The sequence below is a fragment of the Chiloscyllium plagiosum genome, chromosome 4 (assembly GCF_004010195.1).
Source record: "Chiloscyllium plagiosum isolate BGI_BamShark_2017 chromosome 4, ASM401019v2, whole genome shotgun sequence".
In the NCBI taxonomy this organism is placed as follows: Eukaryota; Metazoa; Chordata; class Chondrichthyes; order Orectolobiformes; family Hemiscylliidae; genus Chiloscyllium; species Chiloscyllium plagiosum.
Genome location: NC_057713.1, coordinates 35,291,013 through 35,305,599, shown reverse-complemented (window position 1 = coordinate 35,305,599; position 14,587 = coordinate 35,291,013). Strand labels below are relative to the sequence as shown.

Here is a 14,587-nt window from a genome sequence, read left to right as displayed (position 1 = left end):
AGACAAGAATATGCTAAGAAGGTTACAATATTATTGAACGGTAAGGAGATTGAATATCAAACAGCCCCAATGGGAACATGTAGACAAAAACAAAATTTCTTTACACTGACATTTGCAAGCCCCAGTCTTAACTTCCTTCTTCTTTGTAAGCATTCTGTCATGTCCAGCAATGGTTCCTTGAGTTTGGAGGGGAAACAGGCTGCAACCACAGATAGTGACTGTGCAAGAAGCGCCTCAGCTGATTGCTACCTTCCGGATGTCAGTGTTTTAGAAGGAAGAAGCCTGGGTTAAGCCCATACCACTTCCGAACCGGCAGAGTCACGCCACACCACGCCTGTCAGGGAGAATGGCTGAGCTGGAGAGCTGGGAGTTTGGCAAAAGCGACTTTGTCTTATTGGATAACCTCACCATAGAAGAGTTCTTAGCGAATTTGAAAGTGAGGTGAGTCTTTAGGTGGGAAGTGATTAGAAGCTGAAATGAAGGCAGGAAGTAAAACTGAAAGGGTTTAATGCTCCTTTCACTTGGTATTTACGAAGTCAGAGACACAAAAATTAAAATAAAATCCTTGGAAATGTGCAAGAAAATGAAATGAAGTAGTACAGAGTGACCACATTACATGACATTTGATGTAAAGATTGTAGTAGAAGATAACAGAGCATTGTGATAAAGCAGAAGCAAATTTAAAACAAATCCTAGGAAAGTAGTTTCTTGTCAAAGCTGTGGAAGCATCAATCAAGTAAAGCAAAGTATGATGGAGTCTAATATGTAATTGGATGCTTGGTTGAAAATTGGCTCTAAAGTGACACAAATTGATTAATTAAATGACGTTTTTATGTTAGCTCTGGCTATTAATAGTATATTTGTTTCCGAGTAAGGCAACTTTGTTCACACCCAAATCCAGAAAATAATTTCAGCTTGCAATTGGTCAGCTCATCTGTTGTTATAAATCTTATCGGTGCCTTTGTTGCTTCCAGACTTGACTAATTACAATGTTGTCCTAGTCACCGAAACATGCCCTCTAACCCACTCTTCCAACATCCACCTGACACCTCACCCCCAGCTCACCTTGACCCCTGCAATAAACATAAGAACTGAGAGCAGGAATAGCCCCTCAACTCTGCTCCACTGTTCAGTACAATCATGGCTGATCTCAGCCTCAACTCTACCTGTTCTCTATAACTCTTTATCCATTATTAATTTAAAATCCGTCTTTCTCTTCCTTAAATTTACTCAATGTCCTAGCATCTGCCACACTCTGGTAGAGCGAGTACAAACCCATCCTACTCAATCTGTCCCCATAAGATCTGTCTGTTCATATCTACTATCAGCTGACATAGAACAGGTTCATAATAGTGTGAGTAGTCAGCATTCGCATCCTTCCAAATGATGGCTTGTCATATTTCTCCACACAATGGGAAATGGAGCACTCTGACAAGGATGGTGATGAATGACAATGTGGAATTTTAGCATTGGGCCTTATTCAGGTAAACGCGTCATGCCTTCCTGATGAAGGGCTTTTGCCTGACCTGCTGTGCTTTTCCAGCACCACTCGAATCTAGACCCCGATCGTGAGCATCTACAGTCCTCACTTTCGCCTGAATGCCTCACCAGTCATGATGCAAAGAAACAGCAGGAGATTGCAAATGCTGCATTAATATTGAATCCCTCTCCTCTCAACCACAAAAGGCATCACCACGTTTAAGAGTGTTGCAGTATATTTAAAGTTAGCGTTGAGAGGGAATTGGTTGCGTGCCCCTAAGCAGCCGATATGACCTTGCATTAGTAGCCTGCTTTGTGGCCTGCAGGCACCCCTTTTAAGGTCACGTCTAATCACTTCTGATTCACAGAGCTGTCTGTGTTAAATCTGCAAGGACCACTGACATGATCAACATTGCTTTTAATCAGCATTTACATCCCACACAGTTAGACACTATGAATTTCATATGCAGGATGATATGATTACGAATGACTTAAAGCTGCACTCTGTAAGTGCATGATGGATCCAATGGCTTGATAAAGAGCCTCCCTTCACTCAAAGGTGAAGCCCACATTATTGTACAGCAAACAGACACTGCGTCCACTCACTCTAGGCATAGTCACAGCCATTTCCCATTCATTGGTCACATTTAGGAATTGAGAGATCAAGGAAGACAACATACAGTTAGGGTTAGGATGAGTGTTAGGCTAAGCCCGTGTCCCAGGCCGAGCTAAATCAGATAACCCCCAACCCCCCAACAACCAACATGCCCCTCTAAACTAGCTTTCTATGGATAGTCAATCTCCACTGAGCCCCCACTTGCTCCCACCTACCACTTGAACTATATCTCCAACCTTTACCCCTGAATTCCATCACTACAGTTTGGTCTTGCCTACCATCGTCATACATACTCTGTCCTCTGACACCTCAGTGGAGGTGACCATCAATAACCCACGCACTCCTGCAGCATCCGATGTCTAGCTCCCCCCTCACCTTTCATGTTGAATCTCCCCACTTCATCATCCTTGTCCCACCTGCATCCCAGGTTACTGTGTCTAGTTCTAAGTGTTGAGTCCCCCAACCTAAACATTCATTCCATTGATACCCCACCCACCCCCACTCCCTGGACTGACCATGCTCTATCTCCAGACCAGTTGGGATGGTCAACCCTGACAGATGACTGATGGACCTCTGGCTGTTCTCTGTGCATCTCCTCAATTGACAATCTGCAAATTTCCATCCTGGCTGTACAGGATATGCAGGACTGAGTATGGTCCTCTCTCCGTACTGCAGTGAAATAGATCCCTTGACACACACTACCTCAACTGGATTCTGACTGTACTCAAGCCCCTGTACTGATCATGGATACTGCCCATGACAGATTCCACTATGACTCTCTGAGTAACAGCAGCCCCTCCCCTGACTTGATTTGACTTGAGACATGACCACTTAGTTGTTGCACATGCAGTGTGTTTGTCCGGTAAGCTGTCAGAACATGCTGATAGTGTGAGATTGATGTAGCACTGTACCATTCGGCAACATGTCCAGCCCTTTGACTGATGGCTGCTGAACAGTATGAAAAGCTGATTCTGTACTAAACTGCAAAGCAAAACAGAAGTGCTATGGTCTTTAAACAGCAACTGAGAGGGTAAAGTGAGAAAAAGGACAGGCAAGATGGGGATACTTTCCAATAAAAATCACCAGTGCTCTCCAAAGCGCAGCATCAAAGTGCTGAAGTATTCTGTGAGTGGGTCAGAGATGTACCATGACATTTTCAAGAGGCTGGCATTCGGTAAATGCCAGTGCCTTTGGGCATGGGTTGTGTACAGTTACAGCCGACGGACCATAATCTGTTATCCAAGATGGAAGTCCCGAGGAGTAAGCTGGATTGTCCAGGTACCTGGTCAGACATTCACGTTGAGAACTGTTGGCACCTATTGTCTATTTGGCTGGTGGAGAGTGCACTTTAGTGAGATGAGATGAATTCAATAATGAGGGTGAATATATTCAATAAACCTCAATAAAAGGCACCTCCTCTCTCATTTGTGAGAATCAAATCTTGATATCTGCAACTTAGTTGAAAAATGCAACTTGTTTCTCTCCATGTGGAGAACTGCTGCTGAACAATTACATTAACTGTAGTGTGGCTAATGGGAAATGTGTCATTAAATGGAAGACACTAAACTACACCTTGGAAGATAGCTCCAAGCAATCTTGTGCATCCATACATCAGTTGCAGATGCACCAGGACTCTGGCAAACATCGTCCTTTTGCTAAAAGAGACTGCATTCAGTTTGTCAAGAATTTTGTGGTCAACAGTTTGCATGTGGTCATTGCACTTCCTCCAACGCTGCCTCCAGATTGGCAGAGGTATTGACTGGTATTGACTGCAATGACTGTGTGCACCCATTACCTTTGCCAGTATGTCTGGAGAACCTCCATTCTCTGTATAAAAAGAACAATTTTATCTTTAATTATTCTCTCATGGGATGTGGGCATCTCTGGTAAGGTCAGCATTGTAACCCATACCTAATTGCTCCTTGAACTGAATGGTAAGGACAATTAAGGGTCAACCACATTGTTGCCTGGAGTCAAATGTAGGCCAGATCAGGAAAGGATGGCTTTTGTGGTGCACTAGTAGTGTCCCTACCTCTGAGCCTGAAGACCGGCTTTCAATTTTTACCTGCTTCATTGGTATGTTATACCATCTCTGAACAGGTTAATTAGAAAACATTTACCTTTGCAAAAAGTCAAACAGATTTTATTTCTTACAACAGTTAATAATACTATCCTAATCAACATGATTGAAAATGTCTTTCAATCCTAGATTTTATTAAATTAATTTAAATTCCACCAACCAGCATTGCAGAATTTGACTTTCTGTCATTGGAGAATGAACCTGAGCTATTTGACTACATTACCTCTCTTAATCATTTAATCTCCTCCACCAAAAATCTCCACTGCAGCATCCAATAGGTTGGAGTTCCCTTTCAATGCAATTGCAGGTCAGAGTCTCTTAAATCATAGCTCTGGGCAAATGCACCAGCTGCAATGCACCTCCCCTTTAAGAGGGAAGTCTTAAGCAGTGGAGGCCAGCCTTAAGTAGTGCAAACCACTCAAAATATTGGTTCCCCGCTGATACATCCAGCCAGTGAATACAATGTGAATAGCACTGCCTGGATGCAGAAATCATTCAAATGAATGAGCAGATTGAAGCCTGCATTACCAACAAAGTGCAGGGTAGTCAATCTGATTCCAATCTCTGAACTCCTCTTATCCCCACGAAACTAAAATATTTCCCTGTTTCTGTACTGCCAAACAGCTATAAATTGTCAAGTAATGGCAAGTGTGGATTCTAACAGCTTGCATTTAATATGAAGGAGGGAAAGCTACAGGTTTTCTTTATTATAAGTCATTCTCAACCTCTGGGCATACTTATGAAAACATTATTTATTGCAATCTTTAGTTTGTCAAGGGGCATTAAGAATATTCACTGAGTGCTGGACTGGAGTGACATATAGATCAGACTGTCTTGGAATGCCAGATCCCTTTAACTGAATGACATTAGAATCATAGAATAGTCAAATATTTCAGTGCAAAAGGAAGCCATTCCACCTATCATGGCTGTAATGGCTTCTGAAATGGCTACCCAGCTATGCCTGTTCGACCACCTATCTCTGTGGCCCTCTGAATTCATCAGTTTCAAATATGTCACAAGCCTTCTTTCGAAACCTCTGTGGAATCCACCTCCCAACTCTCTCAGGCAGCACCATTCAAATCCTAGCAACAAAGAAGTTTCTCTTCATCTTATTCCTAGCTCTGTTGCTGACAAGCTGGAAATTGTGATCCTGAGTTACTGAAATGGGAGTTAAACAACTCTGCAGCAGCTTTCACAATAATTTTCTGGTACCAGCCCACACCCTGCTCAGGTGGGATTTGTGCTTGCGATTTCATTAACTCAGCAAGTAGGCTATTGTATCCATGCAACAGCTTTACCATCCTAGTACAAAAGAGGTAGAGGAAGGAATGGTGCTGTAGTGGTGCTGGTTTTAACACAGAAGAGAATGTAGGGAGTTTCTACTTAAAACAGAATATTTGGATTTAGAGGACCAAATATGTTTGTCAGGTCCAGTTTAAGCATGGAGGCGATATTAGGATCCACCTGAAATCAAACAAGACAAGAAAACAAGAATGCCAGGAGATGGAAAACAAAGAGTAACAGGGTCAAAAACAAATTGGTGCTGATTGTGTCTGAAACGGATTTTTTTTTTCTATTGTAGGTTTGATAAGAACAGAATCTATACCTACATTGGAGAAGTGGTTGTCTCAGTAAATCCATACCAGCATGTTGATTTATATGGAAGAGACATGATCGAACACTACAAAGGAAGAGAACTGTACGAAAGACCACCACATTTGTATGCCATTGCAGATTCAGCTTACAAAGCCATGAAAAGGAGAGCCAAGGACACATGCATCGTAATATCAGGTACATTAAAATAGCTTAGAATGGGTAATACAGCAATGGAAGGATGCAAAAGAATTTGGGTGTTATTAATGAAATATGCTTTTAAAGAGAGAGAGAGAGACTAAAATGGTTTTGGAAAAAAATTACTGAGTACATACTTTAAAAAAATATTATTCACATTGTTTGTTTGAAAGCGATTTCAATCATGTAGATAAAAAAGTGGGCAATCTCCTTGGCAGTAGAGTCTCAAGGCTGACCAGATGATGTTATTTTAATAAAATGACTCAATCGTCCTTTGACATATTTTACAAATTAGTAAAATTAAATCACTGCCATTGAACTACTGTATTTGATTTTTATTCATAAAATATCATATTGTAATCAATGTGTTTGGATATGCTATGACACACTTCTGGGGCATGTGGGATTTGAACTCAGACCTCCTGGCTCGAGAGGTAAGGACTCTACTGCGCAACAAGAGCCCTCCAAAAGACTGTTTGATAACTGCTAGCACAACTGGCAGTGGCACAATTCAAACCCATACTTTCAAAGCGACTGAAGTCTAGGTCCAACACCTTTGACGCATTACCCCACAGAGCAGCTGTAAATATTTTCTAATAAACCTGTTCAGTAAGGTTATTATATACATCTGGAGCAGGTAGGAGTTGAACCTGATATTTTGTCAAGAGACCCCTAGACCAAGCTGTAGGGATGCTACCAATACCTCCTATAAATGTTGTAATTTAACCAACCCATACAGTTATGACACATGCTCAGAATAGGTGGGGCTTGGACCCAGGTCTCCAAGATAGGTACAGTACCACTGTGCCTAAAGAGTCCTCAGACAAAGTTGCTCTATTCATCCATAGTGCCCAGCTAATTGACTGAAATAACTAATTGTGGGATGAGAGGAAGGTGAAACAAGATTGAAATGTTTGGGGAAGATGGGAATGGGAGTAGACCATTCAGCCGCTTTGTCTGTTTTACCATTTGGTTAAAAAGTAACTGTTCTGTGTTTCAATCTACCTACATCTGTCAATATCCCTTATGTAACCAAAATCTATCGATCCCAGTTTTGAAACTGCCTATTCACTCAGCATCTACTTCTTTTTAGAAGAGAGAATTCCACATATCTATCACTGTGTGTGTGAACAGGTGGTTCCTGGTTTAGATTCCTGAAAGACCTAGAACCAACTTTAATCCTGTGTGCTAAAGATTCCCTCATGTGTGAGTGAGTTCCTTCAATGCTACGTGATGTAGCATAGATGAGGATAGTGACCTTTCTGGTCTAACTAGAAGAACCTTATAGACTAACCATTTGTAGCACATAATCTATTTACAGATTGTGTGAACATACTCCACGTTACTCCAGAGACTGTTAGGAGCACTATAATCTCAGGTTCTGCCAGTACAGCTCCTACTTCACTCTCCGCCATGTCATAGAACCAGTGTTTTTACAGTACACAAAGAGGCCCTTTGGCCCATTGTGTCTACATCAGTCATCAAATATCAATCCAGTCTAATCTCATTTCCAGCACTTGGCCCATCTTGTATGCTATGGTATTTTTAGTGTTATCTAGGTAATTCTTAAATGTCTTTGCCACTCTTTTAGGCACTGCATTCCAGTGACTCAAAGCCTCCTGGTGAACTTTTCTTTCCTCAAGTACCTCTTAAATCTCCTGCTCCTTACCCTGAAATTCTGTTCCCTGGTTATTGATCAGTCAACTAAAGGCAGAAGTTTCTCCGGAAGCGGCAGGGACAGGCCACTATAAATGCCGGAGGAAACACCACAGAAGCGCTTCACAGGAGGCTCCCAAGCACTGAGGATGTCACCTAGACAGGGGACGAAACATTTGCAACAAAAACTTCCAGCTCAGCGAGCAGAGCCACGGCAGTTTCTCCCTATGTCCCTCGGAACTCTGTATACCTCAATCAGATGCCCTCTCAGCTTAGCCTGCTGTACAAAAATCAACTCGACCTGGTTAATCTCTTCTCGTAGCTCAATCACTCCAGCCCAGGCAACACCCTGCTGAATCTCCTTTACAATCTGTCCAGTGCAATCACATTCTTTTTATAAAATGCTGACCAAAACTACACACAGTATTCTATCTGTAGCCTAACTAATGTTATATATAATGTAGCTTCATGGATTATCACTTACTGCACTCAATCAAGACAATTAACACTTGTGTGGACTTTTGTCTCAAGCAGGGATTTGTACCTGATGGGGCAGTACTTATGTTAGTTCTTGCAATTGAATGCTGAAATATTCAAGGTATTCATTATAGCTCCTGGTATATACATATATTACTGTTACAGGCACTTCAGGGCTGAGATTAACACTAAGCTCTTCACTTACAAACAGCAGCACACTTCAATTAATGTGTTAAATTTCAAGTGGTCCCAGTTAAGATGGAGTCAGAGATCTTTATACCCTTTGGTCTGATACGATGATGATAACCTGAGTATGTCAGTATGTACTGTATACTCGCTATGAGATATAATGCAAAACTATTATTGTTATATATTGTTTTGTATATTTACAGTTACCTCAACACCAATCTTACACAAGTCTTTGACTTTATAAATTCAGATAATCAAGAAGTTTCACTAATGATCCCCAAGTACATTCTCATCAAACTTGGAAGAAGAGTAATTTTTTTGGGTAGCAGTAGTTGACTTGGACTGTCTTCCTGATGATCTAGAATCTATAGTTCTCTCTTACCCTCAGTTTTGCTATTTAGTTCAATCCATTGAGTAATCTGTGGATGGCTCAACGATAAGTGAGGAGATTCCTGTGGTTCCACAATGCAGCCCTTCAGCAGTATGGACAATGTATGATTGGTTCAACTTTCTGTTGATTGTTGTACATTATCTATTTAAACCCCTGATCCATAACTGTTTCCCAGTTGCTAACTCTTGCACATTCTTTGAATGGCAATATTTACTCTAATATGTGACCTGTTAGGTGCAATAGGGTTGTGCTTTATCATGTACCATAATTTACATGTAGCAAAATGTTCAATATATTAGGTATGATAACATTTCAGAAGTATTTAGATGATGGTTTGAACCAGCATAGAATACAAGGCCACAGGCCAGGTACTGGAACTAAATGGAACTAAAGTAGATAAGTGCTTGATGACCACAGAGATATGATGGGGCAAAGTGCCTGTTGGCATGCGATGATGCTCTGTGGCACTACCACTTAGTTATCATGAAAGACCAATTTCTTGGTGGAACCAATTTTTTAGGTAGGATAGAGATCTGAGTATACAGTTTTTTGCCCATCGGTATCTCTGATGGTGTTAGACTGTATTGGAAATGGGTAGGCATATAATTCAACAATAGTAAATAGTAGTTGAATCCTTCTATAAGACTGATGCCACATTCAGCTGCCCAACAGATTGTAGGTAACACAGTGAACTTATGATAAGCCTAATCTATCACTAGGAGAAAATGAGGACTGCAGATGCTGGAGATTAGTGTCAAAAACTGTGACACTGAGGGAATTGGCTGATGTACTCATTCACAATTTGGGCCTGTTGTCTGAAATGACCACATTAGGGATGCCATGCTCTGCAAAAATCTGGTGTAAGTCTCAGATTATTCGTTCTGTGGTCGTCATATGAACCACAACCCACATTGGGAGGAATAATTGATGACAATGAAATAAGATTTTCTGTCAAAAATAAACAAATCCGTCCTCATGTTGTCAATGTCTAGTGGGATTTTGGTATATAATAAGATTCTCTTTGTTCTGGCCTGTGGGTGGCACATGTTTGGTGTTTGATAATGAGTTCCATTTTGTCCTGGCAAATACGAGGAAACCACATTAATGAGTGAGTGCTGGCCCAGCAAGTGGTGATTTCCAAGTGTTCTTTATACAGTTTCCCCAAGATATCCTCTTAAACCAAAGCGGGGATGAACAGTCACTTGCCATACACTTGTCTGTCAGCAACAATTGGAAGGTGATCCCTATGAGCTGGGCTTGGGATATAGCCAATCCTTGGTGCAGTTTCGACAGATGGTGAAACATTCCTAGTCTGTAATATGTTCTTGTAAAGTCTGACTAAGTCAATTGTGATTTACTGGCCATTGTACCATTGCGAAGTGGATGTGTAACTCAAAACTTGGCTAAAGTCAGTATTATGACTGGTAAAGCTACTAACTTTATTGTGGAGAGAGCATCTACCACTCTGCAGTTTCTGCTGCATGAAGATTGTTTCATAAATGAATACCATAAGGCAAAATCTAAATCTTTATATTCTTGGAGGCATTCTTGCAAGTTCCTTCTCTTCTAGTGGAGACTCAGGGTCTGTGTGCCATTTGAATGACCATTTTTAGACTAAAGACGTAGCCTGTAAATCTCTTACAAGCCCATGTAATTGGGAGAGCTTCCTTCTCATCACAACATCTCATGTCCCAGTTAATACTCTTACTGCATATTGGGCTGGTTTAGGACACCCCTTTAGGCTGTTTCTGGAACAGTACAGTCTCTCTGCCAGTAACTGAAGCATCGGCTTTGATTATCATTGGATACGAAGAATTATGATGTATTAAGACATCGGTAGACATAACATTTCTTCAATCTTGATAAAATGGTTCACTTGATGAGGATTTTTGAGTCTTCACATTACTGCAGATTATGTATGCAAGGTTTCTTCAAGATCGTCCTTCCTTTTGTTCCTTCACTCTTCCCAAGTCCTCCTGACATTATCACAAGGATAGGGGGTCAATTAGCTCAGTTGGCGGGATGGCTGGTTTACAATAAAGAGTGATACTAACAGCATGGATTCACTTTTCACACTGGCTGAGGTTATCTTGAAGGTCCCACTTCCACAACCTCACCTCTTCCCTGAGGCATGGTGACCCCCCCCCCCCCTCCATCTTTAAACTATTCTCTAATGAGAGAGTGGGACTGTGCCAACTTTACCATTTATCATGGTGGGTGGTGCTAACTGCACTTAATCTTAGCAAGAACCCTTTCAGAATCTTTCAGGCACAACAGAAATAGATTCCCTTTGTCTACCCAATTAAAACCTCAATTAGATCTTCATTCAACCTTCCAGACTAAAGGAAATAGCAAGTAAACTGTTCTGCCATGATTTAACTCTTGAATCCCCACTGTCATGCTGCTAACACTGCGTTGCACCTTTTCCATGGCCTGTATTTCCTTCGTGATGTATATTTTCTAGAATGGAAACCAGTGCTCCAGAGCAGGCTTCCAATTCCAAGCCAACATTCCGTTAATCCTTTTGATTACTTATTTTGCAGTGTACTAGTTTGTTGGGATTAGGTATTGTGGGGTAGATGTTCATCTTCATTGCCTGAGCTATCATCTGATATGACAGAACATCTTGTCCTTTACAGATCCATTTGATCTTTGCAACATTGATTTAAATAGAATGAAATATAGGTGATTTCCATAAAGGATAGGCAATTTGTCATATCAGATTACTGCCCAGGCAATGAAGATAGAAAATTACCCTTGCATTTTTCTCACCCAGCTCTCCACTTATCTTCATACATTTCGTACATCATCTTTCTCAAGGCCAGTGGGGATGGTGAATTTATACCAGCTTTGTCAATGATGCCTCTTTGCAGAAATTTCAATTTAAAACTCCAAAACAATATTGCAGTCGTTCAAAAAAAGGTATCCTTTTCAGCTGTTAATTTTCTGATTGTAACTCATTTCCCTAGATATTCGAACCCTGCAATTGCAATTTCTCTTTTCTATTCTTCTCAGTTTCTAAAACCTCAATATGATGAGCTTACATCTCTGGATCTTCTGAATTTTTACAAAGCATCTCTTTATTTTGAGTTTTGTGCAGGTTTCTCACCATGAGGCCTAGCAAGGTTTCTTGTGCGATTGTCCCAAACTCGTTTCATTCATGATCCACCATGCCATTATGTCACTGATGGTGTCCAGATTTACCCACTAGTTACCACAGCTGGAAGTATTCACTACTACTTGGATATCTGGGATATACTGACATACCTGAAGCTGGCACTATATTTACCAGGGTGTTGAATACCCCGTTAAGAGGTGGCACTCTATAGCTGTGTTGCACAGTTGCAGACATTCTCTTTGGGCATAGCAGAGAAATCCAGGATGCTGCTTACCCCTCTCTCACCCTCCTTCAATATCAATGTCATCCCTTCTGCATCCCAGCATTCTGACTCCAGTTTCCACAATTAAGTTCTCCAGACTTCCTCCTACAGCAGTGACCCTACCTTGACTTTTAGTGGAAGAATCCTCTAGGATTTCCCATATCCTCCTCCCTACCTTGAGTGACTTAGTCGGACAGGTCTGAATGATGAATGACCAGATCCCTTACTGATACCTGTGCTGCTCCCTGACCATTTTCCCATGTCTCCCTGGACTGGTTGAGCTGAACTCTGGACTGACCATGGCCCAATCCCAGATATCCAAGATACAGACCCCTGACTGCCCCGACATTGACACCTGACTGTGCCTTAACCCTTGGACCGATATCAGAGGCTGTCCTTGACTTATTGTGCTGGGACCCCCTCACTGACGTGTATCTCTCTGGATATGACTGAGGACTAATCCCCTGAGACTTTGAGATGTGGTTATTTGCTTGCAGCGCCCATATTGTGTTTGCCATATGTGGAGCTACCACATGACGTGAATTTGGCATAGCAACACAGGGGGTGCAGTGTCGTATCTCCCCTTTCAAGTGTAATTATAATTTAAGTCTAGATTAGAGTAGTGCTGGAAAAGCACAGCAGGTCAGGCAGCATCCAAGGACCAGGAAAATCGACGTTTTGGGCAAAAGCCCTTCATATTCCCGATGAAGGGCTTTTGCCCGAAACATCGATTTTCCTGCTCCTCGGATGCTGCCTGACCTGCTGTGCTTTTCCAGCACCACTCTAATCTAGACTCTGGTTTCCAGCATCTGCAGTCCTTGTTTTTACCTGATTATAATTTAATCCCACCCCCCTCCTTCACCTTTGGTGGTATTATTCTCATGTAAACTGATTCATTAGAAACCAGAGCCAATTTAGTGGTGGTGGATAACAGGTGAAAAGCATCGCCTGCGTATCAATGATGGGAATAAGGCCATTCATTCATGTGTAAGAGGACTTCTGGATAAACAAAAAGGAGATGAATCATCTGGGTCAGCCTGTGAGAGTGGTTGTGACAAGGGATGGAATCTGTTGGCTAGGGAGCAAAACCTGTGACAGCGCCCAAAGACCATAAGACCATATGTAGAAATAGATGCAGATGGACCATTCAGCCCATCCAGTCTGCTCTGCCATTCAATAAGATCATGGCTGATCTGATAACTTTCCTGCCTTCTCCCTACAACTCTTGATTCCCTTAAAGTCTTAGTATATTCAAAGCTCAGCTTTGAATATACTCAATGATTCAACTTCTACAGCCCTCTGTGATAAAGAATTCCACAGATTCACTACCATTGGAGAGAAAAAAAATCTTCCTTATCTCTATCTTAAATCAGCCTACCCTAAGATTATGCCCTCTGCTCCGAGACAAGTGAAAACAAATTTTCCACATCCACCCTGTCAAGTTCCCCAAGAATCTTGTATCTTTCAATAAGGCTGCCTCTCATTTTTCTGATATGGAGGAGCCGGTGTTGGACTGGGGTGTACAAAGTTAAAAATCACACACCAGGTTATAGTCCAACAGGTTTATTTGGCAGCACTAGCTTTTGGAAAACTGCTCCTTCGTCAGGTGGTTGTGGAGTATAAGATCGTAAGACACAGAATTTATAGCAAAAGTTTACAGTGTGATTTAACTGAAATTATACATTGAAAAATAACCTGGATTGTTTGTTAAGTCTCTCATCTTTCAGAATGACCATGTTGGTTTCAGTTCTTTCATACGTAAATCGCAGAACTTTTTTTAAAACGTTACATTCTCAAGTGAACTTTGACAATAGGTGCCATATCGGCCCAGATAATGGATTGAAGATGTGAGGTGCCCTGTGTGAGGTTGTCTGTGCCAGAATATTTAGACTGATTCTATTTCTAAAAAAGGGATTTACAGAATCTTACATGGATTCATGCAGTTTTTGAGCAAAATGAAATGCAATTCTGCCAATACAAATGCACTCCCATAAACTTACACCTGTGTGTGTGCATCTGGGTGTGTGTTTATGGGGGGTGGAGTATGAGTGTCTGTGAGAGAATGTGTGTGTGAGAGTAGAGGGGTAGAAGTCTGTGAGAGGGTGCGTGTGTGAGTGTGTATGTGTGAGCATATGTGAGAGAGCTTGTGTATGAAAGGAGGTCTGCGTGAGTGCATGGGTCTGTACGTGTGTGTGTGTGTATGTGTGTGTCTGTCTGTTTCTGTCTGTCTGTCTGTGTAGTGCAATGGGGTCACCTGTAGTGTGGCATGAACCTGGTCTCAGTTGAGGCCATCCCCATAGGTACCGAACTTGGCTATCAGCCTCTGCTTGGCCACTTTGCATTGTTGCCTGTCCCGAAGTCTACCTTGGATGATGGTCACCTGAAGGTTCAAGGTCAAATGTCCCAGACTGCTGAAATGTTCTCCATCTGGGAGAGAACAATCCTGTCTTGTCTGTTGATTGTTGTGCTCTATCCATTCATCCATTGCCGTAGCCTCTGCTCAGTCTTGCCAATCCTTGCCTGCAGCG

General features: G+C 41.7%; 1 protein-coding gene across 3 annotated transcripts in view; it reads left to right on the top strand.

Annotated features, from left to right (window-relative positions):
• Positions 1 to 309: 309 nt before the first annotated feature.
• LOC122548945 (unconventional myosin-Id-like) overlaps positions 310 to 14,587 on the top strand; it is a 141,843-nt gene continuing 127,565 nt past the window's right edge. For 2 of the 3 annotated variants that reach the window (XM_043687950.1, XM_043687951.1), the window contains exons 1-2: positions 310 to 441; positions 5,758 to 5,966. In XM_043687950.1, the coding sequence (XP_043543885.1) occupies positions 347 to 441; positions 5,758 to 5,966 (304 nt within the window). In that variant the 5' untranslated portion in view covers positions 310 to 346. Of the gene's footprint in view, positions 442 to 3,354; positions 3,374 to 5,757; positions 5,967 to 14,587 lie in introns of those variants that run through there. The other variant, XM_043687952.1, reaches the window with a different exon arrangement.